Source organism: Monodon monoceros, unplaced genomic scaffold (genome assembly GCF_005190385.1).
Source record: "Monodon monoceros isolate NGI ecotype Baffin Bay Population unplaced genomic scaffold, NGI_Narwhal_1 Super_Scaffold_21, whole genome shotgun sequence".
Lineage (NCBI taxonomy): Eukaryota > Metazoa > Chordata > Mammalia > Artiodactyla > Monodontidae > Monodon > Monodon monoceros.
Window position 1 is genome coordinate 8,295,657 of NW_021703778.1, and position 23,828 is coordinate 8,319,484.

The 23,828-nt window shown below is 38.9% G+C and overlaps 2 protein-coding genes across 2 annotated transcripts in view; one reads left to right on the forward strand and one right to left on the reverse strand.

Moving 5' to 3' along the window:
• The window catches only part of FRMD4A (FERM domain containing 4A), a 353,094-nt gene extending 349,773 nt beyond the window's left edge, over window positions 1-3,321 (forward strand). The window contains exon 17 of the mRNA XM_029239052.1: window positions 2,502-3,321. Within this exon, the coding sequence (XP_029094885.1) occupies window positions 2,502-2,541 (40 nt within the window). The 3' untranslated portion in view covers window positions 2,542-3,321. The remainder of the gene's footprint in view (window positions 1-2,501) is intronic.
• The window catches only part of PRPF18 (pre-mRNA processing factor 18), a 49,966-nt gene that overhangs the window by 6,540 nt on the left and 19,598 nt on the right, over window positions 1-23,828 (reverse strand). Inside the window, exons 5-9 of the mRNA XM_029239056.1 lie at window positions 18,194-18,340; window positions 16,736-16,804; window positions 15,208-15,348; window positions 15,005-15,076; window positions 12,641-12,796 (exon numbers count right to left, since the gene is read on the reverse strand). Coding sequence (XP_029094889.1) covers window positions 12,641-12,796; window positions 15,005-15,076; window positions 15,208-15,348; window positions 16,736-16,804; window positions 18,194-18,340 — 585 coding nt within the window. The remainder of the gene's footprint in view (window positions 1-12,640; window positions 12,797-15,004; window positions 15,077-15,207; window positions 15,349-16,735; window positions 16,805-18,193; window positions 18,341-23,828) is intronic.

Below are 23,828 nucleotides of genomic sequence, written 5' to 3' on the forward strand. Positions count from 1 at the left end.
AATATAATTTTCACTTTTATAAAAGCAATACATTTATTTAATAAATCCTTATTCAGTGCCTACGACGTGCCAAGCACTGTTCTAGGCTCTGGGAATAGAGCAGGGGAAAAAAAAAGAGAAAAATCCTCACCCTCATTGAGAATATACTCTAATAAAAGAAGACAGACGAGAAACAAAATATGTAAAACGGACAAGAAACAAAATGAATATGTAAATATCTCACGTGTTGGATGGTGGCAAGTGCTATGGAGAAGGTCAGGCAGGCAAGAGGCGTGTGTGGATGTGGGAAGTGACCGGAAGGGCTCTGGCTCTCCCTGAACTAGGGAGCCACTGTAGGGCTCTAAGCAAGAGAGCATCACAGTCTGGTTTGTATTTTAACTGGATCCCTCTGGGTGCCATACAGACTGAACAGAAGAGGGGCAAGGAAAAAAGCACAGAGAGGAGACCCTGCAGTCATCCAGAGAAGACAGGCAGGTGCCAGACCCAGACGGTGGCAGTGCAGGTGGTAAGAAGGGATCACCCCAGATGTAATCTGAACATGGGACGATCATGGTTTGCTGACAGGACATGGGCTGAGACAGCGAGAGAAAAGCCAAGGGTAATCCCACGTTTTGTATGCATGTTATTGTATATATTTTTAAAATCACACAGTTCTTCTATCAAATAATAGCAGTCTCCTGCCTCACCCTTTCCAATCCTAATTCCATCACCCCAAAGGCAACCACTCCAAATCTCTTAGGCGTTTCTTCTGGTATTTACTGCCATATTTCTAGATACTACACGCTGACAGTGCTTGATTTTTTTCCAGTTTTTATTTTTCTACCTCCTATGAAAGGTGAAGATTTCATCTCTTACACTACGTGCATTGGCCCCACCTATGCACACACGCGCCTTTCACTCCCTCTCCTCCCCCAAGTCACAGTCCTCAGTGAGCACCATGTTTAGGATATACCTCATAATGTCTACACAAATATTGTCCAAAACAGAGCCAATATCCTTTTTCTTAGGTATTCTTCCGCATCTTTTTGCTTTTCTGTGTAGATATCAATTCATTCTCCAACAGTGAGACTACTCTCAGTATGACCAAACACATCAGGTAGTACATCTGTTCCATTTTTTTCCTGGAGCCCTCTGTCTTATCTGTTCCAATCTAGATCAACTGAATTCCAGACCTCCTTGTACTGCTACAATCCTAGAGCATCCCTTCACCTTCAACCTGGGAATTCCTTTTGCCCTGCTCCTGTGCTGGATCTTGTTTTCTGGATCTTTGTTTGCTTCCCTCGTTTTGGTGGAGCACATCCTCAAGTATTAGCAATATAACATAGTGGAGTTAAGACTATGCAAGTTCAAATCCCAATTCCACCACTTACTAGCTGTGTGACCTTGGGAAATTACTTTTCCATGCCTAAGTTTCCCCACTTGTAAAACAAAGAAATCATAGTATCATCCTCTTACTACATATGTGAGAGAGAGAGAAGAGAGAGAGAGAATATATATGTGCTAAATTGCTGCAGTGAGCACACAGTAAACACCACGTAAGTGTTAGCTACAATAATAATGATTCTAGAGAATGGGTATGTGACACAAGATGGGTCACACTTTTGAGACTTTTCCTGTCTGAAAATATCTTTAACCTATACTCACACTTGACTGTTCATGTGGGAATAGAATTCTGAGTTGGAGACTTTTTCCCTTACTAATACAAAGGCATTGCTCCACTGTCTTCCAGCTTCCAGAACCATTAATGAGAAGTATGAGGGCATTTTAATTCCCGAGTCTTCATAAGTGACCTGTTTCTTTTCTCCAGAAGCACTGAAAATCTCTTTATCCTTGGCCTCCAATATTTGATTATATTGAGCCTTGATGTGAGATCCTTCCTATTCATTTGCTATGAATTCAGTGAGCTCTTTTTTCATTCTAGAAATGCATGTCCTTCGGCTCTGGGAATCCTTCCTGCATTAATTCTTTATTTCCTACCCTCCAATTTCTCTGTTCTCTTTTTCCTGGAATTTGAATAGTTGCAGACCTTATAGATTGACTCTTGTTCTCGTATCTTTCATAGTTCTGAGATTTCCTCGACTTTATAACCCTTTTATCTAATTTTTAAATTTCTGCTATAATGTTTAACTTCTGAAAGCTTGTTTTAATTCTTTTTTTGTAGCTATTGTTATTTCATAGTTACAACCTTATCTAGGGATATTAATTTTTTAATCAAAGGGGTTTTTTCTGTTCCCTATGCTATAATTCAGTTTCTCTCAACTCCTTTTTTTCCATGTGTTTTTTGGTCTCTGTCTTTCATGTTGGAAACTCTCCCTGAATGTCTGATGATCCTAGGTGAACGTGCATATTTATGAGTAAGGCAATAAGGAGCTAAAGGAAACTCACCGAATGGGCAGGGCTCATCAGTGGAACTTCAGTTTAGGACAATATGGCAGCAAGTTAGTTTTTTCATTAGCAGAATACTAATTGTTAGTAACTGTACATCTTTTCTCTTGGGTCAGTTCACAGAGAAGAACCCTCCTGTTTCCTGAGGTGGGATAACAGCCTGGCTGCCAGCATCAGAGGGACCAGTGGAGAAAAGGAACCAGAGGTCTCATCTGTCAACATACAGACCCTCACTTGAGTTGCCTGTTTTGAGTAGGGCATCTCACCTGCCTGAGGCTACAAATCCCTCAGAAAGTTAACCTGTTTTCTGCTGTAAGGGAGAAAGGCAGGAGGACCTACTTGCACAGGGGAGAAGGAACCTCTGGACTACTTACCCTAATTCTCAACCACTCCTTCATTTTCAGTCCCATCCCGTGGTCCAGTCTTTTTTTTTTTTTTTTTAAGATTTTTTTGACGTGGACCATTTCTTCAAGTCTTTATTGAATTTGTTACAATACTGCTTATGTTTTGGATTTTTCGGCCACGAGGCATGTGGAATCTTAACTCCCCAACCAGGGATCAAATCTGCACCCCCTGCATTGGAAGGTGGAGTCTTACTGGACTGCCAGGGAAGTCCCTGGTCCAGTCTTTTAGAAGTACCTAAAAGTCCCATGTCCTGAGCCTTTCCAGATTCTACAGAGTCCTCATTAATGGCTCCTTAATGACTTTCTCCCCATACAATATTTAACTAAAACTGATTTTTTTTAAATCAATACTGTTTCTAGGAAAACATTCTGCATTTAAAAGTCTAACTGATGAACTGTACACTTAAAAATGGTTAAGATGGTAGAGCTGAATAAAGATTTTCTTTAAATGGTTAAGATGGTAAAATTTATGTCATATATATTTCACCACAATTTTTAAATAACCTAATTGCAAGCATTACAGCATATTCTAGATAAGGCATAAAAATATCAATTACATATACAGTTTGGTGTATCACAGTATGTGATATAGGATACAAATCCTGGATACAGTTGTTTATATCCAGATAAATCAATGAACCATTAAAACAATCAACCTGCATCAACTCAAAAAAACAGCAATTTTTTATCATTGCAGAAAGCAAATGCTTTTTAAAACCAAACCAGGGCTTCCCTGGTGGCACAGTGGTTGAGAATCTGCCTACCAATGCGGGGGACACGGGTTCGAGCCCTGGTCTGGGAGGATCCCACATGCTGTGGAGCAACTGGGCCCGTGAGCCACAACTACTGAGCCTGCGCGTCTGGAGCCTGTGCTCTGCAACAAGAGAGGCCACGACAGTGAGAGGCCCGCGCAAAAAAAGAACAACAACAAAAACCAAACCAAATTACAATCATACCCTTTTAGCTAGATTTGCCTTTTATTTTATAAACTATCATTAGTTAATAGGACTTGAGGAAGACTTTTTTTGTTTTTAAGTAATCTCCTTACTGAAGTATACGGAAGACATTTTATCAATGATTTCTGTTCCTGTCACCAGTGTGCCCTGTAAGAACAACGTCTTGAAAACGAAAGCACAGATGCGTTTAGTGGTGCAGCCTAGGAACGTGAAGAACAGGGATGAGTTGAGAACATTTTCCATGCAGCTATTTAAATTCTGTCAACAAACTGCCAAGGTTCTAATAAAGGAATGAATTACCATGAGATATTTAAGTTACTAATTAATCCTAACTTCAGACTAAAGAATACATATTTGACTCGAAATGTGATTTTCAAAAAATGTGTACTTAATGATGAAAAGTTAATTTCTACAATAGCAACTAACATTCATAGCCATGCATAAAAAGGCCAAGCCTTCAAGAATTGTCCACAGGAATTCTTTTCTTACAAGTATATGATTAACATTGAGTTGATCTGAATTACTCATTCTAGACTTTTTAATACCCAATCTGGATCTAGCTACTTGGGATGATGGCAGATGAAGGCCATCTCATGCTGCTTCTAATGAAGAGTCCCAATGCAAGTATTAAATGTATTAAAATATTCAGGATCTGTAGGACTTAGTGGAAAATTAAAGAAAAAATAGTTTGGGACTAAATCTTCTTCTGGAGTGTATGGTAAGAAATAGAGAGGTGCTCTCAATTTTTACTTGTCTGAATGTTTGATATATAGAAGAACAAACATTATTTCCAGTTCAAAGGTTCATCACTTCACAGAAAGGAACAAATTTCAAGTGATTATTCCATTTTGAAAACAGCACTCACGTACTTAATGAAGTTAGGTAAAAATGTATGCCAAATGACCAATTTGAGTGAAGATTTTATTTATTTGACAAGGCCTTCATGCTGCAGGGTGATCTTTTTTTTTTTAAGCATGTGGTTGAGAAATATAGAGTTAACACCCCAAGTTAAATGTCTATTTAGCTGCCAGCTAAAAAGCAACGTGGCACAGTTTAGACCAGCATTCCCCACAGTGTGCTCCTACCCAACAATGGTGTTCTGTAATATTAAAAGGTAATGTATGTGAAAGAGAAATGATAGCACTATTTTTCTCTAAAAATTTATTTTAATATGCCAGGAAGTTATTAAATGGGTAAACAGTTTGTTACCAAAACAACTTGCCTTTAAGAAATGGTTTATCAGAGCCAAGAATGCCAGGAGGTAGCATAAGGCCGCTTGACCCACAAATGTGTGACATACAATCTGATGCACAGGGAGCGTTTACCAGCTAACCGTGACATGTGCATACAACACATGGATCACGTTGTGATCACTCACTGCAGTAATGTTTCTGTTATACCATTTTCAGCAATTCACGAACATATTATAAATTTACAAATGTTCCATGAACAACTAAATTTGACAAATTCTAGTACAGGTGAAATATGCCGAAATCTGAAATGCAGATATAATATCTGACATAAAGTGCTGGAATGATGTTTTTAACCAGGGAATTTACAAACTTAAGGTCACTGAACACAACTTGCCAGAGAAGATTATGGGACATTTTGCCTTTTGGAACAGTGAAAGCTTGAGGAAAATTATTTGGAATGAATATTACTCCTTAATCTTCTAATCCCCAAAGAAACCTGTGTTGTAACACAGCACACAGACAGACTAATCTATAGGAATCAGGGAGGGTATCCACAGGAAACAAAGGGCATACTCAAACTGGGTAATTTGACGGTAGCAGTCCCAAGGACCTTACAAAGGCGTGGGCAAGACCGGGACCTGTGAGCTGACAACACTGCAAAGCTGTGGCTAACCTGTTTTCTAAGGGGGCAAGGGAGAAGACTGGTTACCAGAAACCCAGAGAGGGTAACTAACTGTATGGAGACGGCTGTGGCCTTGGGTGGAAGGGTGTAGTGACTCCACAGGGAGGAAGCCAGGGAAATAAATACCCCAAACTCGTTCTTCTCCCACCTACAGAATGCCTTCCAGTCCCTCTCATCACCTGCCCCGTTCAGAAGTCAGAGGGCAAGGGAGCCTGTCCATGAAAGCCAGGTTTCCAGGGCACAGAACACGGTGAGGAAGGATGGAGTGGATCTGGAGGGCAAATCACCACGTGATGTCCATTTCAGCTTTTCTTCCTGCTCTTCTTTACTAACAAGTAAAGAACACCCAAGATATGAACCTTTTCAAGAGATGTCTTGAAATGACTGAATTATAAAGACTCTAAATAATCAAGAACTTCCTTTAATCTGCGTAGAAGCTTTATCCAAATCTGGGCCAAAGGCTACATCTGCATTTGGCAGACCAACCAAAGTCCTTGAAGTTCCTACCAACAATTTCCATCTCGCCCTAGATTTGAGGCTACCAATAAGCTATACAACTTCTCTTTGATCTACATGGTGAGCAAACCCTCCCTGTGGTGTGTTTAATTTTTGTGAGAAAGAGAACACTTCAAACAACCTTCACAGTTTAAATTCTATAGAGGTTTGCATAAAACCCAAAGATGAAATCATGTTACAGTAAAGAGCCCGCTGAATTGTTTTTACCATATTTCAGAAAACAGTTACTTCTCACCAATATTTCTACATAAACGAAAATAATTACATATTGCAAGATTTCATTTAAATGATGTCCAAGAACTGGCAAAATTAACCAATAATGACACATGTCAAAACCATGGTTATTTCTGATGGGAGGAGGAATTAGGCTGGGAAAAGGAATGAGGGAAACTTCAGGGGTGCTGCTTGAAATCTCCTATGATCCAGACCTCATTTTATGTCTTGATAAATATCACATATATATGAAGAATCATTGAGCTGTACAATTAAGATTAGTACACTTTACAGGCTCCACTGTTTACTAAGGTTTATTATATCTCAATTTTAAAAGAAAAATTTTATTCAACATAGTTTTGGAAGTTTTAGCCACAGCAATCAGAGAAGAAAAAGAAATAAAAGGTATCCAAACTGGAAAAGAAGAAGTAAAACTGTCACTGTTTCCAGATGACATGATACTATATATAGAGAATCCTAAAGATGCTACCAGAACACTAATAGAGCTAATCAATGAATGTGGTAAAGTAGCACGATACAAAATTAATGCACAGAAATCTCTGGCATTCCTATACACTAATGATGAAAAATCTGAAAGAGAAGTTAGGGAAACACTCCCATTTACCATTACAACAAAAAGAATAAAATACCTAGGAATAAACCTACCTAAGGAGACAAAAGACCTGTATGCAGAAAACTATAAGACACTGATGAAAGAAATTAAAGATGATGCAAATAGACGGAGAGATATACCATGTTCCTGGATTGGAAGAATCAACATTGTGAAAATGACTATACTACCCAAAGCAATCTACAGATTCAGTGCAATCCCTATCAAACTACCAATGGTATTTTTCACAGAACTAGAACAAAAAATTTCAAAATTTGTATGGAAACACAAAAGACCCCGAATAGCCAAAGCAATCTTAAGAAAGAAAAATGGAGCTGGAGGAATCAGGCTTCTGGACTTCAGACTATATTACAAAGCTGCACTAATCAAGAAAGTATGGTGCTGGCACAAAAACAGAAAGATAGATCAATGGAACAGGACAGAAAGCCCAAAGATAAATCCACACACATATGGTCACCTTATCTTTGATAAAGGAGGCAAGAATATACAATGGAGAAAAGACAGCCTCTTCAATAAGTGGTGCTGGGAACACTGGACAGCTACATGTAAAAGAATGAAATTAGAACACTCCCTAACACCATACACAAAAATAAACTCAAAATGGATTAAAGACCTAAATGTAAGGCCAGACACTATAAAACTTAGAGGGAAACGTACGCAGAATGCTCTGTGACATAAACCACAGCAAGATCCTTTTTGACCCACCTCCTAGAGTAATGGAAATAAAAACAAAAGTAAACAAATGAGACCTAATGAAACTTAAAAGCTTTTGCACAGCAAAGGAAACTATAAACAAGACCAAAAGACAACCCTCAGGATGGGAGAAAATATTTGCAAATGAAGCAACTGACAAAGGATTAATCTCCAAAATATACAAGCAGTTCATGCAGCTCAATATCAAAAAAGCAAACAACTCAATCCAAAAATGGGCAGAAGACCTAAACAGACATTTCTCCAAAGAAGATACACAGATTGCCAACGAACACATGAAAGGATGCTAAACATCACTAATCATTAGAGAAATGCAAATCAAAACTACAATGAGATATCACCTCACACCGGTCAGAATGGCCATCATCAAAAAATCTACAAACAATAAATGCTGGAGAGGGTGTGGAGAAAAGGGAACCCTCTTGCACTGTTGGTAGGAATGTAAATTGATACAGCCACTATGGAGAACAGTATGGAGATTCCTTAAAAAACTAAAAATAGAACTACCAAATGACCCAGCTATCCCACTACTGGGCATATACCCTGAGAAAACCATAATTCAAAAAGAGTCATGTACCAAAATGTTCATTGCAGCTCTATTTACAATAGCCAGGACATGGAAACAACCTAAGTGTCCATCAACAGATGAATGGATAAAGAAGATGTGGCACATATATACAATGGAATATTATTCAGCCATAAAAAGAAACGAAATTGAGTTATTTGTAGTGAGGTGGATGGACCTAGAGTCTGTCATACAGAGTGAAGTCAGAAAGAGAAAAATAAATACCGTATGCTAACACATATATTTGGAATCTAAAAAAAAAAAAAAATGGTTCTGAAGAATGTAGGGGCAGGACAGGAATAAAGACACAGACGTAGAGAATGGACTTGAGGACACGGGGAGGGGAAGAGTAAGCTGGGAAGAAGTGAGAGAGTGTCATGGACATATATACACTACCAAATGTAAAATAGATAGCTAGTGGGAAGCAGCTGCATAGCACAGGGAGATCAGCTTGGTGCTTTGTGTCCCCCCTAGAGGGGTGGGATAGAGAGGGTGAGAGGGAGGGAGACGCAAGAGGGAAGAGATATGGGAACATATGTATAACTGATTCACTTTGTTATAAAGCAGAAACTAATACACCATTGTAAAGCAATTATACTCCAATAAAGATGTTAAAAAAATTAAAAGAAGAAAAAGAAAAATTACCCTATTAAATGACTTTCACTATTACCTCCTCAGCAAATATCTTAACGTAGAAACGGTTTGGGTTTATACATTTACCAGGGGTCAGCAAACTACGGCCCACGGGCCACTCGCCCCTTTTATAAATGGAGTTTTCCTGGAACACGGCCACTGGCTGCTTTCACTGCAGGGTTGAAGAGTTGTAGCAGAGACCTATGAAGCCCAAACCCTAAAATATTTACTACCTGATCCTTTAAGTGTGTCACTTCCTGACTTAAACTTCAAATAATATATTTAAACTGTCCCTTTGTAGGAATAATTCAACTCAACCTCACCCAAATACCAAAATAAGAGGAGAAAGATTTAAAAGACAGCTTAGGAAATCACTCAGTTAATTGTAATCAAGAATTTCGTAAAACGCTAACATGGAGGTGGCTTCATTCTGCCTTGAGCTGCACTATGGGTTTATTTTAAGACAGATCAAAAACTGGTACTTTATCTGGCCTCACACAATGCTAATTTTTTTGTTTTTGTTATTGCCAATATTTTAAAAATAGGAGCATATGCTTTTTTAAAAAATTAAGGATTCTAGTTATCTCACTAAAATATAAAGGAAGATGGAACAACACTAGAACCATATTCCTACAAGGTAACAATGAGCTGAAGTGACTCCCGTAACGCTGGAGGCTAAGACTCAGCTGACACTTCACACTGTGCTTGCGCTATCCACTTTTTAAAGTTTTTATTTTATATTGGAGTACAGTTGAACTAACACAACATTGGTAATCAACTGTCCACCGTTCTTATCACAGAGTTGAGAGGAAAATGAAAATACTGCTTCCATCTGTGGCTACATGAAAAGTAGGAAAAGAAAAGAGAGACCGAGGGTCAGAGGCTTCTCAACACTCAGCTCACCTGTTACCCAACTATCCTGGGTATGTGAGTTTGCAACCTCAGGTTTAAGCGATGGCCTCTAGGGAAAACGGCAGAGAAGTACCAGAGAAATCAACAGACCAGAAAGGGCAACAGTTAACTGGATGCCTGCACACATCAAGTGGTAGGGATCTCCCCCATATCTTCTAAAGCAGCCCTACTCCTATTTTGGGGCAATTCTGCCTGTTAAAAAGCTTCTTTGGGGCTTCACTGGTGGCACAGTGGTTGAGAGTCTGCCTGCCGATGCAGGGGACACGGGTTCGTACCCCGGCCCGGGAAGATCCCACATGCCGCGGAGCGGCTGGGCCCATGCGCCATGGCCGCTGAACCTGGGCGTCCGGAGCCTGTGCTCCGCAATGGGAGAGGCCGCAACAGTGAGAGGCCCGCGTTCCGCAAAAAAAAAAAAAAAAAAAAAAGCTTCTTTGTACTATTTTTGCAACCTCTTACCAGTCTCTCATTGTTTCAAAACAAAAAGATTAAAAAAAAGAAAGAATCCTTTCCTTACACTGATTAGAAATATGCCTTCATTCCTATACCTTACCTGGTCCTTAACTGTATGGGACAAGTTCAATCCCTCTTCCACCAGAAAGTTCTCTCATTATCTATAGTTACCCAGACCCCCACCAAGAGTCTCCTTTCTCAAGGACTAGAAAAAAAAAGCAAGACTTGCACCTCTCGTCCTCTGGAGTATTCATTCATTCGACAAATATTTACTGAGCACCCACCATGAGTACCATTCCAGACTCTGCGGATATGACAGTGAACTATGCTCTTGCCTTGTGGAACTTATACTAAATTATTACATCTAATGATGTAGCATAAGCTATCATTAGACTTTCCAGTAGCCATACTGTACTACTGTTATTGTACTTAAATTCCCTAATTCTTCCTCATATACAGTGCTCAAACTGTACGCTCAAGTCTAACTTGACTTGTTAGAAGTCTAACTGAGTTATTAGACTTCCAAATTTCTTTATGGTCATCATTGCTAAATATTATATTTTTAGAATCTGCTTTTTTCTTCAGTCTGTCAAGAACTTCTGGAATGCAAATTTCTTCTCCACCTGAACGCACACCCTATTCCTTCTGTTTTTTACTGTCTGTAAATCTGATAAATATACCTCTCAGTACAGTCATCCAAATTGGTCATTAAAACTGTTGAATAGGACCAGTATTGAGGTCACTAAGTGCCCCATGGCATGTCCCTAGCATGCACCCAAACAGACACGGATCCATTTAGTATGCATGGCTTCTCTCACTCAACAAGCTGAGTCCACCTGATCATTTTACCATATTTATATCTGTACACAAGAATATTATTGGATTTAGGTCAAACACCTTCCTAAAGTTCAGATACAGTATGTTTGCCAATTTTCTCTAATCATCTTGGGAAAAAGGGGGGAAAACATTTTAAGGGGAAGAGAAGAGTTAAAAAGGAAGAACAATGGAGGGAGGATAGGTCACTGTATAGCTTCCAAAATGAACCAGAAGTCTTTAAAATACTAGGCATATTTTTAAAAAGAAAACTCAGTTTATAAGATGATGGTAATCATACCATTGTCTAAAGAAGATGCTGTCTTTAAGACAATTTATCTAATTATATGAACTCTTATACACACTATAGCTTTGGCCATGGTACAGCAGAACACAATTAGCAAATTTAATCACTGGTAACTGTTTTCTATTGTTAAAGCCAAACCACTTTTTTTTTTCCCCAACTAAAAGCTTTTTGCCTTCGATATGGTCAATGGTGGTTATTAAGAAAATGGAGGGGCTTCCCTGGTGGCGCAGTGGTTGAGAGTCCGCCTGCCAATGCAGGGGACACGGGTTCGTGCCCCGGTCTGGGGGGAATCCCACGTGCCGCGGAGCGGCTGGGCCCGTGAGCCATGGCCGCTGAGCCTGTGCGGCCCGCATACCGCAAAAAAAAAAAGAAAAGAAAACGGAAATGTTTTGAATTGCCACAAGTATATTTGAACTCTATAAGTTCTACAGTTCACAATAGGGGGTCAGGTTGAAATCATATTTTAAAATGCTAATATATATGAATAAGGTACAAAGCATGACACAAAATAACCCTTAGCACTTGGAATTGAAATGAAATAAAAAGATAATCCATGAACATGATAGTGACTGTTGTCTGGCACAAATTCTGAAAGCACTTTCGGCATTTTAAGTGAACCTTACACTTTAAGTGAACTTTCAGAGTTTCATCTTCAAGCTTTAGAGTTAACATCCAGCAAAAGTCATTATACAGACACAACCTGGGGTTTTTGACACCTTGGCAAAAGCTAGATTACAGCTGAGGGTTTTTTCCCACTAAAAAGAAAAGTTTAACCCAACAGCAGTGTAACCAGGTTTATGTGAGGCATGTATAACTTTAAGAAAATAAACTATAAATATTTTAAAACTGTGTACCGAAGTGTTGTTACAAATTATTTAAAAATATTTACTAGCTAAATTTTTACCGTTTATACCTTTTTAGCCTAGATGTTAATCTACCTTGAAAGTAACAAAATGTGAATTATTGCAAAATACTCTAAATTCATCATTCTTTAGTAAACTCCCAAAGCGAACAGCAATAGTTTTATTTCACTACTCAGGTAATTGAAGCACAACATTTCACCCTGTCTTACATCATATATGAAACCTAAAAGGTTTCTATTTTATAGTACAGTGGAAGGTGTCTTAAATACAAGTACTATTTACATAAGGAGTGGACTTGCATCCTATCATGCTATACCCGATCACTATAATTCTCCTCCTCTCAAAACTTAGTTTGAGAACCGGGGAATGTTAACCTCCAGAGCACTTTTCCCTCCAAACTGCTTACCTGAATATACTTCCGCTGTGTCTCATCATTTAAAACATGTGCAACGTGCTTGGAAAAAATCTTTTCCCTACCGGTTCTGGCATGGATGCCAACCATAGTGACACCAATGGGCCAAGGGGCATTTCCAATGGCCATCTGAAGATAAGCATCATTAGCCTAAAAAGAGAGTTGGAGAAGAGGTCAGGAGAGCAGAAATATTCTGCTGGTCCAAATTTTCATTTAGTATTTCACAGCCCTTCATGATGAAATTTTCATCCATCTCTTGGGCGTGTTGAAAATATTATCATTCCCATTATTCAAACAAAAGAAATTAAAATATGGGGTGACTGACTGCTTACCCAGGACCACAAATGTCTGTGGAAAAACAGAAACCAACGCTAACCCAGGGAGTAAAAAGACAAAACATTCCTTTGCAGCCTTGGTGCACTGGAAGTTAATACATTTCAGATCTGAATTACCAGGCAGGTAATTTGATGCACTGACAAAAACTCTAGTCTGAGTTTCCGTTATACCTAGTCTTCTCCCTAGGTGGTCACAGAGAAGACAGAGGCTAACTAGTTTTTCATAATCCAACCTGAAACTACAACCACTCCCTGCACAGCAGTGCAGACCTCTGAAAGCAGTGTGGGCTCTGTGTGCTGGGACCATCACATCGGGTCCATAGCAGATGTGTAAACAGAGATTAAATACTGGCCCTCGAGCCAAATAGCTAAAGGATGAGATCACTTCACTTTGGCCCCCCAAACCTCCCATCTGCCAAGAACCTTAAAAGCAACAAAATGAGAAGAGAGAAAGCAATGAAGAAAAATGGCTCTTTTTCTAAACCAAGCCTGGCTACCTGGGCTGGGGTGGGGGACAAAACAGAAAGCAAGTAAACTCTAAAAGACCCCAATGGTTTCAGAGAGGCTTACACAGCCAGGCCTCAAAGAGATCTTCATTTAAAAATCAAACAACTATGAGACTGATATACTGAATTTTAAAACGGCATATACACATTTTTTAAAATCCCTGATACTCGTGTGTGTAAAGTTTAATACTGGATATTAACTGATAAAATTTCCAATATTCAGTTTCCCCAAATTTCCAAAGAAGAGTGTCCTAATATTAAGTTTTAGTTCTTTCTGTACTTTATATAAAATAAACTTTCACCAGCTTCTCATATACGAGAATGAGAAAAGTATCAAGAGGGAAGGCATCGCCTCTAGTAGGCAAGTGCCATCAATTCCTTCTGCTCTGATGGTGACCTTATCCATCCATCCCAATGCAATCATCCCTGGTAAGCTCCAGGCAACTCACAGAAACTATCCAAAAATAAAACTCATAGCTATAAAGCAGAAACACTTTCTTTGACTAACCAACAGGCTCTCATCTAGAGGGACTAAAAACGCTACTTTAGCCCATTAGCATGAGGCTCTCATCAAGGAGATCTCCAGTCACCCAGGATCACCCACAGTCCCTTCTGAGGACAGACACTCAGAGCACAGGAGTAAGCAACGCATCCCCACTTTTCTGGCAGAGCCCCATCGAGGCTCTGGAACTGTCACTGGAGATGCTGCACGGAACCCTCCACTCCTCTCTTGGGAGGCACAGCCGCTGGAAGCCTCCCTCCTCAAACTCGGCTGATGGCCCACGAGCAGGGGTGCACTTCCAATCCCATTAGTGGTGCAAGAGGCCCTTCTCTTCTTGTTCGCCACACGGACTGATGGCCTTCCACCTCCTTTCTAAACTCTACCCAGGAAGCACATGGACCCCAGAGCTCTCTCCTCTGCCACCTGGTCCCAGAGTCCACTCAGGAATAAAGACACTGCAGCAGGGGAAGTCTCCCCTCCTGGGCTTTGCTATTGTTGCAGTACTGAAATGGGAGACAGAAATTCTGGCAGCCTCACTTAGAACATTTTCTCAGAGAAAACAGCATAAAGGGCAGTTAAATTCCACTGTATCATTAGTACAATGGTTCAGCTATATTATGGATTAAGTAGGTTTTTATAGCTGGCCTGGGAAACTAATCTACGGTAACATTGCTTCTACGGGAAAATTTGTTCCAAGCCATAATCAACAATCTAAAAACTTTGAAATTCAATCCCATTCATGAAATGAATGGCTGCCTATATCCAGTTTGTGAAGAATCTTGACACCACCTTCCTTAAAAATGACTAAAAAATACAGTGCTGTCTTAAACTTTATTATTCATGCCTAACAATAAAGCTAATATATTAGAAAATGAAAGGTTTTTTTTACTACTAATTCATTTCACATTTATTCTTAAATCTTCTATTAAAATACTCCCACACGAGATGAACATATTATGTACACAACCTACGTATGCTCATAAACATAGTTCTGATGCACAGCATGGTCATGTACCTTCACATATTCCCTCTGCAACATGAATTTAATGATATCTGTTATGGATTCTTTAATATCAGCAGGAAGATTCTGGAAAAGAAAAAAAAGCATAACTAAAGTTTGGAAGCTACAGTGTGTAGTTACAGACTGCATTTATTCTAACTTCATATATTCTATTTTTTAAAAATCAGTTAACAAAAGCATTTTTCGTGAAACCTCACCCTTTTCCGTAGCTTTCTGAAAAGGGGTCTGAGATAGGACTCGGTCTGTTTCTGAGTAGCACTGTTGAGTTTACCCTGTACGCTGCGCTTCACATAATCCTCTCTGGCATTCAGCTCCTTAGCCCAAACACCAAGAAGAAACTGTGGGAAAAAAGGGTAAATTTAGACTACAACGCCACCCAGTGGTTCTGTAAGCTTAAAAGTTCTCTGATGCACAAAGTGGTATACACTGGCCCTTAGAGTAGATGTCCTGACTGATTAAAACATCAACCCATGTGTAACTAATGAACTATCTCTGCTTACTGCATCACGTGTGTTTTAATGTAGCACCTTTGGCAAGTCACAGACTTCCCTATTCTACACCTCTCCCAGCTCAGATGCGATCCATTTCCCCTGAAAGAGCTATCGAATTTCACCGGCAACCGCTTGACAGAAATAAACCTTTACTTGTATTTCTATTACATAAAATCCAACCCACCTAGACTCATCAGCCATAATGCCACATGCGCTGTGATATTTAATCAATCTTCCGGGGGTGACGCTGTAGTATTTGGACTTTCTACTTTTGCAGTAGAGACCACTCAATTAAAAATTCCCTCTAAAGTGCCTGACCAAAGGAGAAGGAAGGAAAAAAACGAACGAAAATAAAAGAAACTATGACCAGCCCCCACCCTGCCCCAGAAAACTACCCAGGTGCCCCCTGAGTTAAACTGCACAAAGAGCATCCTTCCCAGAGGCAGGTAAACACTGAGGGCTGAGGAAGCCATACTCCCCTAGCGGTGTTACCTATGCATGTCCTACATAGGAAGAGGCTGTCACCCAAAGAGGAAATTCTAGTTCATGCTAGATCCCACCACGCCCTAGCTAATTCCATGCCAAATCCTCAACAGACTGAGAATCTTGATGACTAATTATGTTGTATTTAAACTGTAAACACAAGTAAAAGCATTTCTTGCATTTATATCTCTTGTTCTGAACACAAATAATGTGTGAATAAATGTTAAAAGGAATCTGGGATTTGCACATACGCTACCTAAACCACTGAAAGAGGAATTCCGGGAAGGATGAATGAGCTAAATCCCAAGTCTCTGAAAGGCTGCTCGAGTGTTTGCTTTTTTCCCTGTCAACGTCTTCCCACCTCCTTCCCTTCCTTAGTGTCATCATCTCTCAGAAAAGCTTCTCCTTATTGCACTCCTTCCCAGAGTGTTCAAAAACAAATTTTTAATCCTTAGAATTTCTTGTTCATTCCACTGCTATGATTCTTTTCTATTTACATTAATAAGTCAGCTTTACAAGTGCTATGAAGAAAGTAAATATACATTTTCCTTGTTTAACCTCTATATCCAAGCACATAGCAATATCATAAACACCGTACGTGCAGAAATGTTTAGTGAGGATTTCCCTTTGCAGTCTGTAACTCTTAAACAATTCAAAAATGAAAACCCAAAAAAACCCCAAAAAACAGAAAGTACGACCAGTTCTTAACTAAAGAAAACGTGTCCTCCTTTCCTAACCAAAAAGTACATACCTTCAGGAATTTGGTAATGATGTCCATGTCTTTATGATCATCACCTTTTCCTAAAGACTCTCCCAGTGCCTGAAGAAAAAGAATGCTCCTGTTCATTAGTCAAGAGCAACAGCGGAATACATACATTATCAACACCAGACTAAACATGGCTCTTTATTACATATACGTAAGGTCCGATTTAAAACCCTGATGGAATTTCTAGATAGATTTAAAAAAAAGACAATTGGCCATTTTAAATTTAGAGAGCATGTTATCTTTTATGACTCAAAGAGGGAGTAAAGGGAATGACTGCTAATGAACATGAACAAGATTTATTTTTAGGGGAACAAAATGCTCTAAACTTAGATTGTGATGATGGTTGTAGCAACCTGTGAATATACTAAAAACCACTGAATTGTACACATTAAATGGATAAATTGTATAGTATGTGACTATCTCCAAAGCTGTTTGAAACGAAGGAAAAAAGAAAAAAATGTCCAGAACTGGTTGCTCACACCAATTATTGCAGTAAAATTTAGGGGGTCGAGGTATAATTAAAAGGACATCTTCCTTAAGTACAGTCTCACTCACAGCATGCAATGTGGGTTAAGAGCCAGGAACGAAAGGTGACAGAAAAAATAACTACGTTTTATTAACCATTAAGAACTTTAAACTAAGTCATTATTTCTGCTCATGCTAGACATTTAGATAATACAACTTTTAAATAAGATTACATATATCACTCCACATTCAACACACTGGCAAAAATAAGAAAGCAAGATACTGCCAGGTGTTGGCAGGGATGCAGGGATACAAGACACTCACACACTGCTGGTGGAGGGTGGAGACTGGCAAACCCATTACAGAGAGCAATTTGGCAGTACTCAGACAAGTTAAACATGTATCAGAAGCAATCCTGCTTCTGCTCCAGAGGGGTCATGTGCAAGACTGTTTGTCACAAAGCTGTCTGTGGTAACAGGGAGCTGGGAGCAATCTCACTGTCTGTCATTATGGCGAACAAAAAGTAAAAGGCAGTGAATGCCACAGTGTATGAAATGCTATGTTAACAGTTAAAATCAAAGGTTTAGATGTATCTAAGGTATCAAGGATGGAACTTAACACAGTTCTAAGTGGGAAAAAAGTGAACAGAATGAAGAATTTCACAGTAAAATATCATTTATGTGTATACCAAAACACATGCAGACAAAACACTACTGGTTCTACAAGACCATCAACAGATCAAAGGATACATATCAAACATATCAGAGTGAATACTTTTGAAGGCAGGAAGTAGGCAAATGTGTATAGAAAATGAGAAAAAAGCGAGTGAATAAACACAAGGCACGAAACAGAAGAAGGGCCTTTGTAGTGACCAAAGACGCCAGCACGCTGTACACTGAAGAGTCTGAGGAGCTCAACCATCTGCCGCAGGGAATGAAAGGCGTGACGGGGAATCAGGGAAGGTGGTGGAGGGATCACCTCTAACTCTTCAATTGTGGTGTTTTCTTCATGAACTTTCAAATCATTCTGGGTGTCTTCCTCTCCAGGTTCTTGGCCACCCACAATTTCATTCAGGTACTGCTGATCAATCTTATCCAAAGCTGCTTTCAGATCATTCCTCAATCCCTGAGGAAAGGTAAAAAGTTACATCTGGTATGAAATTTCACTGATGTTTCACTTCTGATTTTTTCTCTAGTAATGAGTATAATCCACTTTTTTCTCCACAAAGAAACTCAAATAATATTTCAATTTATTATACAGCTATCACCACTGTCCATGCAAAGTCAATTCTTATGAACATATTTAAATTTAAAAGAATGTACACACAACAGGTAATCTGATGGTCAGAAAAATAAAACATACGAGTGACAAATCCAAATAAGAATAAGCGTTAATACTGTAATTTTCTAATGAGGCCCTAGTGAAAGTGACCAGGTCTCCACTGGTCCCCAACCCATTCTCCTGGTTCACTGAAAATGTCTAACAACTGCAACTATTGATACTTTGAACTCCCAAAACATCTGGAAATGTCAACAGTATAAAACCAGGGTCTCAACCATATCCTAGGATTTCACTATGTTTCTAACAAACCAGCAAATTCCACATTCTATTCACTTCCAGTTTGTGACCACTTGGTAAAACTGGAAGCCTTAAAGCTAGACCCTTGGCATATACCACATTCAAAAATTAACTCAAAATGGATCAAAGACCCAAATGTAAGAGCTAAAACTATAAAACTCTTAGAGTTAACTAACAAAACAGAAAACAACCTGATTTTAAATGGACAAAGGACTTTAACAGATGACATACGAACAGCCAGTACGTAAATGAAAAGATGCTCAACATCACTAGTCATTAAGGAAATGCAAATCAAACCACAAAGAGATGGCACTTCACAGCCATTAGGATGAATATTATCAACAGAAAACAGAAACTAACAACTTGGCTAGGATATGGAGAAACAGACCCTAGTGCACTGCTGGAAATGTGAAATGGTACAGCTGCTGTGGAAAATGGTACAGCAATATCTGAAAATGTTAAACATACCCACACCAAGATACATTATAATGTCCAAAGTTAAAGACAACTCCTACAATACAACATAGGCGGAGCAGTCTTTGACATAAATCTTAGCAATACTCTCTTTAATCAGTCTTTAAGGCAAAAGAAATAAAAGCAAAACCAAACAAATGGGACGTGATTACACTTGAAAGCTTTTGCACAGCAAGGAAACCATCAACACAAAAAGACAACCTACTGAATGCGAGAAAATATTTATAAATGATGTGACCCACAAGGGGTTAATATCCAAAATATACAAACAGCTCGTACAACTCAATATCAAAAAACAACCCAATCCAAACATGGTCAGAAGACCTGAACAGACATTTCTCCAAAGAAGACATGCAGATGGCTAACAGGCACATGAAAAGATGCTCCACATCACTAATTATTAGAGAAATGCAAATCAAAACTACAATGAGGTATCACCTCACACCTGTCAGAATGGCCATCATCGAAAAGTCTACAAAACAAAAGTTGCAGAGGATGTGGAGAAAAGGGAACCCTCAGACACTGTTGGTAGGAATGAAAATTGAGAGAGCCACTATGGAAAACAGTATTCAGATTCCTTAAACTAAAAATAGAACTACCATATGATCCAGCAATCCCACTCCTGGATATATACCCAGAAAAAGTGAAAATACTAAATTCGAAAAGATACATGCACCCCAATGGTCACAGCAGCACTATTTATGATAGCCAAGACATGGAAGCAACCCAAGTGCCCAACAGGTGACTGGATTAAGAAGATGTGACACACACACACACACACACACACACACACACACACACACACACACAGGAATATTACTCAGCCATAAAAAAAGAATGAAATTCTGCCATTTGCAACAACATGGATGGACCTGGAGAGTATTATGCTTAGTGAAATAAGTCAGACAGAGAAAGACAAATACTGTATGATATCACCCATATGTGGAAACTAAAAAATAATACAAATGAAAGTATATGCAAAACAGAAACAGACAGATATCGAAAACAAACTTGTGGTTACCAAGGGGGGAAGGAAAGGAGAGAGGGACAAATTAGGGGTATCGGAGTAACAGATACAAACTATTATATTTAAAATAGATAAGCAACAAGGATATACTGTATAGCACAGGGAATTATACCCAATATCTTGTAATAACCTATAATGGAATATAATCTGCAACAACCTGAATCACTATGCTCTATACCCGAAATTAACACAATACTGTAAAACAACTATACTTCAATTAAAAAAAAAAAGTTAAAGAAGGAGAGCATCTTAAAAGCAGCAAGAGAAAAACAGCTTGTTTTGTACAAGGGAACCCCGCTCCCCCATAAGACTATCAGGAGATTTTTTTCAGCAGAAACTTTGCAGACCAGGAGGGAGTGGCACAATATATTCAAAGTGCTAAAAGAATAAACTTCCAAGAACACTCTACCCAGCAAAGTTATCATTCAGAATTGAAGGAGCAACAGTTTCCAGAGAAGCAAAAGCTAAAGGAGTTCATCATCACTAAACCAGCCTTATAAGAAATGTTAAAGGGACTTCTTTAAGCTGGCAAGAAACGGCACGAATTAATAACAACATATGAAAGTATGTATCTCACTGGTAAAGGTAAATATATAGTAAAAGTAGTGAATTAATCACTCATATAGCTAGTATGAAGATTAAAAGACAAAAGTAGTAAAAACAACTCTAACTACAACAATTAGTTAAGGGCTACACAAGACAAAAAGATGTAAAATGTGGTATCAGAAAAATAAAACGTGGAGGGAGGGGAGTAAAAATTGTAGAGCTTCAGAATGTGTTCAAATTTATGAACTTTTAGACTGCTCCAGTTATTTCTAAAATAAATAAATCACAGGGATATAATGTACAGCATAGTGACTAAAGGTAATAACACTGTATTGCATCTTTCAAAGTTACTTAGAGAGTAGATCTCTAAAAAAAAGTCCTCATCACAAGAAAAAAAAATTTTGTTGTAACTCTGTATGGTGATGAATATTAACTAGATTATAGTGGTGATCATATAAAATCATTATGCTGTACACCTGAAATTAATGTTATATGTCAATTATACCCCAGTTTTTAAAAAGTACATAAGAAACTCTAGTATTTGGGACAGGCTTGAATAAGATTAGAATACAGCAGATTGTAATAAATTAATATTAAAAGCTAGGAGATTTTTCAAGTAATGAAATGAGCAGTAGAAAAATTAAATCAGGTAACAAAAACTGAATAGTTCACATTAGCATTTTAAACTATCTTTTGATAAGGAAAATGACTCAAGAGATAGAAGAGAAACAAATATCGGTGAAATGAAGCATTACAAAACCACTTACTCTTTCCAAGAATTTAAGTTAGGAAAGTTCAGATAGGACTGAAAATAAAGAAAAACAAATTGCTGTACACATTAATAATATAAATGAAGAAAAATTTTTAAATTCATTATGCTTTAAAAAAAAGTTAGGTTTTCCCTGGTGGCGCAGTGGTTGAGAGTCCGCCTGCCGATGTAGGGGACACGGGTTTGTGCCCCGGTCCGGGAGGATCCCACATGCGGCGGAGCAGCTGGGCCCGTAAGCCATGGCCACTGGGCCTGCATGTCTGGAGCCTGTGCTCCGCAGCAGGAGAGGCCACAGAGGTGGGAGGCCCACGTACCTCAAAAAAAAAAAAGTTAAGACACAGAATCACCGTATGATCTAGCAATTCCACTTCTGGGAATATATGCAAAAGAAGTGAAGGCAGGGACTCAAACAGATATTTATACACTTGTGTCCATAGCAGGATTATTCACAATAGCCAAAAGGTAGATGCAACCTACATGTCCATCGAGGGTGAATGGATAAACAAAATGGGGTCCATATATACAATGGAGTATTACTCAGCCTTAAAAAGGCAGGAAATGCTGACACCTGCTACAAAGCAGCTGCACCTTTAAGGCAGCATTCTAAGTTACAAGGCCAGTCCGAGGAGCCTTCAGATGACCTCAGCCACAGCCCTCACCTGACTGTATCACATGCAAGACCCCAAGCAAAAAACTGCCCAACTTACTTAGCCCAATCGAACCACAGAACTGTGAGGGAGAATGATAAATTACCTTAGGTTACTAGGTTTCAGGGTGGTTTGTTACCATCATAGATGACTGAGAAAGATTTTATAATAATGAATTGTTTTAAGCTGTTAAGTTTTGGGGTGGATTGTTACACAGCCACAGATAACCACACCTGTCTCTCACTGAAAGAGCAAGTTAATAAGGCCACAGAAGATCTGAACACCACCACTGTAACTGACATTTATCCAAAGCATAAAACATACTCTTTTCAAGAGTCCATGGAATATTCGCCAAGACAGACCATAAGCTGAGCCATAAAACAAGATTAGAGTCCTAAAAGTAAAGCTAAAACTATTAAAGTTTTAGAAGAAAATACCATCTCTTTAAGACCTTAGGGTAAGCAAAGATTTCTTAAGCAAAACACCAAAAGCAATAACCATAAAGTGAACTTCATCAAAATTTGGAAGTCCTGCCCATGAAAAGGCACCATTAAGAGAACAGGTAAGGCCTAGACTAGGAAAAAATAGACACAAAACATGAATCTGTATATCTGACAAAGAATCCAGAATACACATAAAGAACGCCTATAACTCAAAAAGACAAACAACCCAACTGAAACATGAACAAAAGACACGCTGCATAGAGAAAGATATGGCCAATGAGTCTATGAAAAGATGCTCATAATCTTTAGTTATCAGGGAACTGTGAGTAGAACCACAATGAGATACTACCACAATACAAGAGAATGGTTAAAATTTAAAAGACTAACAATAACAAACATTGATGAGACACTGGAAATATTTGGCATTTCCTAAAAAGTTGAACATACATTTACTCTTACTATACAGCAATTCCACTTCTAAGTATTTACCAGAGAGATAAAAACATATTTACCCAAGAGGAATAACACAGATCCAAAAAAGATCTGTGTAAGAATGTTCACAGCAGTTTTATTCATAACAGCCCAAAGCTAGAAACATATTTTGATATATTCATACAGCTGACTATCCTCAGCAATGTAAAGGAACAAACTACCAACATCCACAATAACATGGACGAATCTACAAAATATCACACTGAGCAAAAGAAGCCAGACACACATCCCCTAAATTCACTGGTGGGGATCGAATTTAACAAGGTGGTTGCCCAGGAGTGGAGGAAGAAGAACCCGGGGACTGGCCAAGGAGGAGTGCTGGGGAACTTTCATGTGTGTGTGATGAAAATACTCTACATCTTCATAAGGGTAGTGGCCACACACTTGCATGTATTTGTCAAAATGCGCTAAACTGCATGCCCAAGATGTGTGCTTTTTAAAAGAAAATTAAAGAAAACCTGAGACTTCCCTGGTGGTCCAGGGGTTAAGAATCTGCCTTCCAATGCAGGGGGCACAGGTTTGATCCCTGGCAGGGGAACTAAGATTCCCACATGCCGCGGGGCGACTAAGCCCACACGCTGCAACTACTGAGCCCGCGCACCACAACTAGATCTCGACTGCCACAGGTAAGACCTGA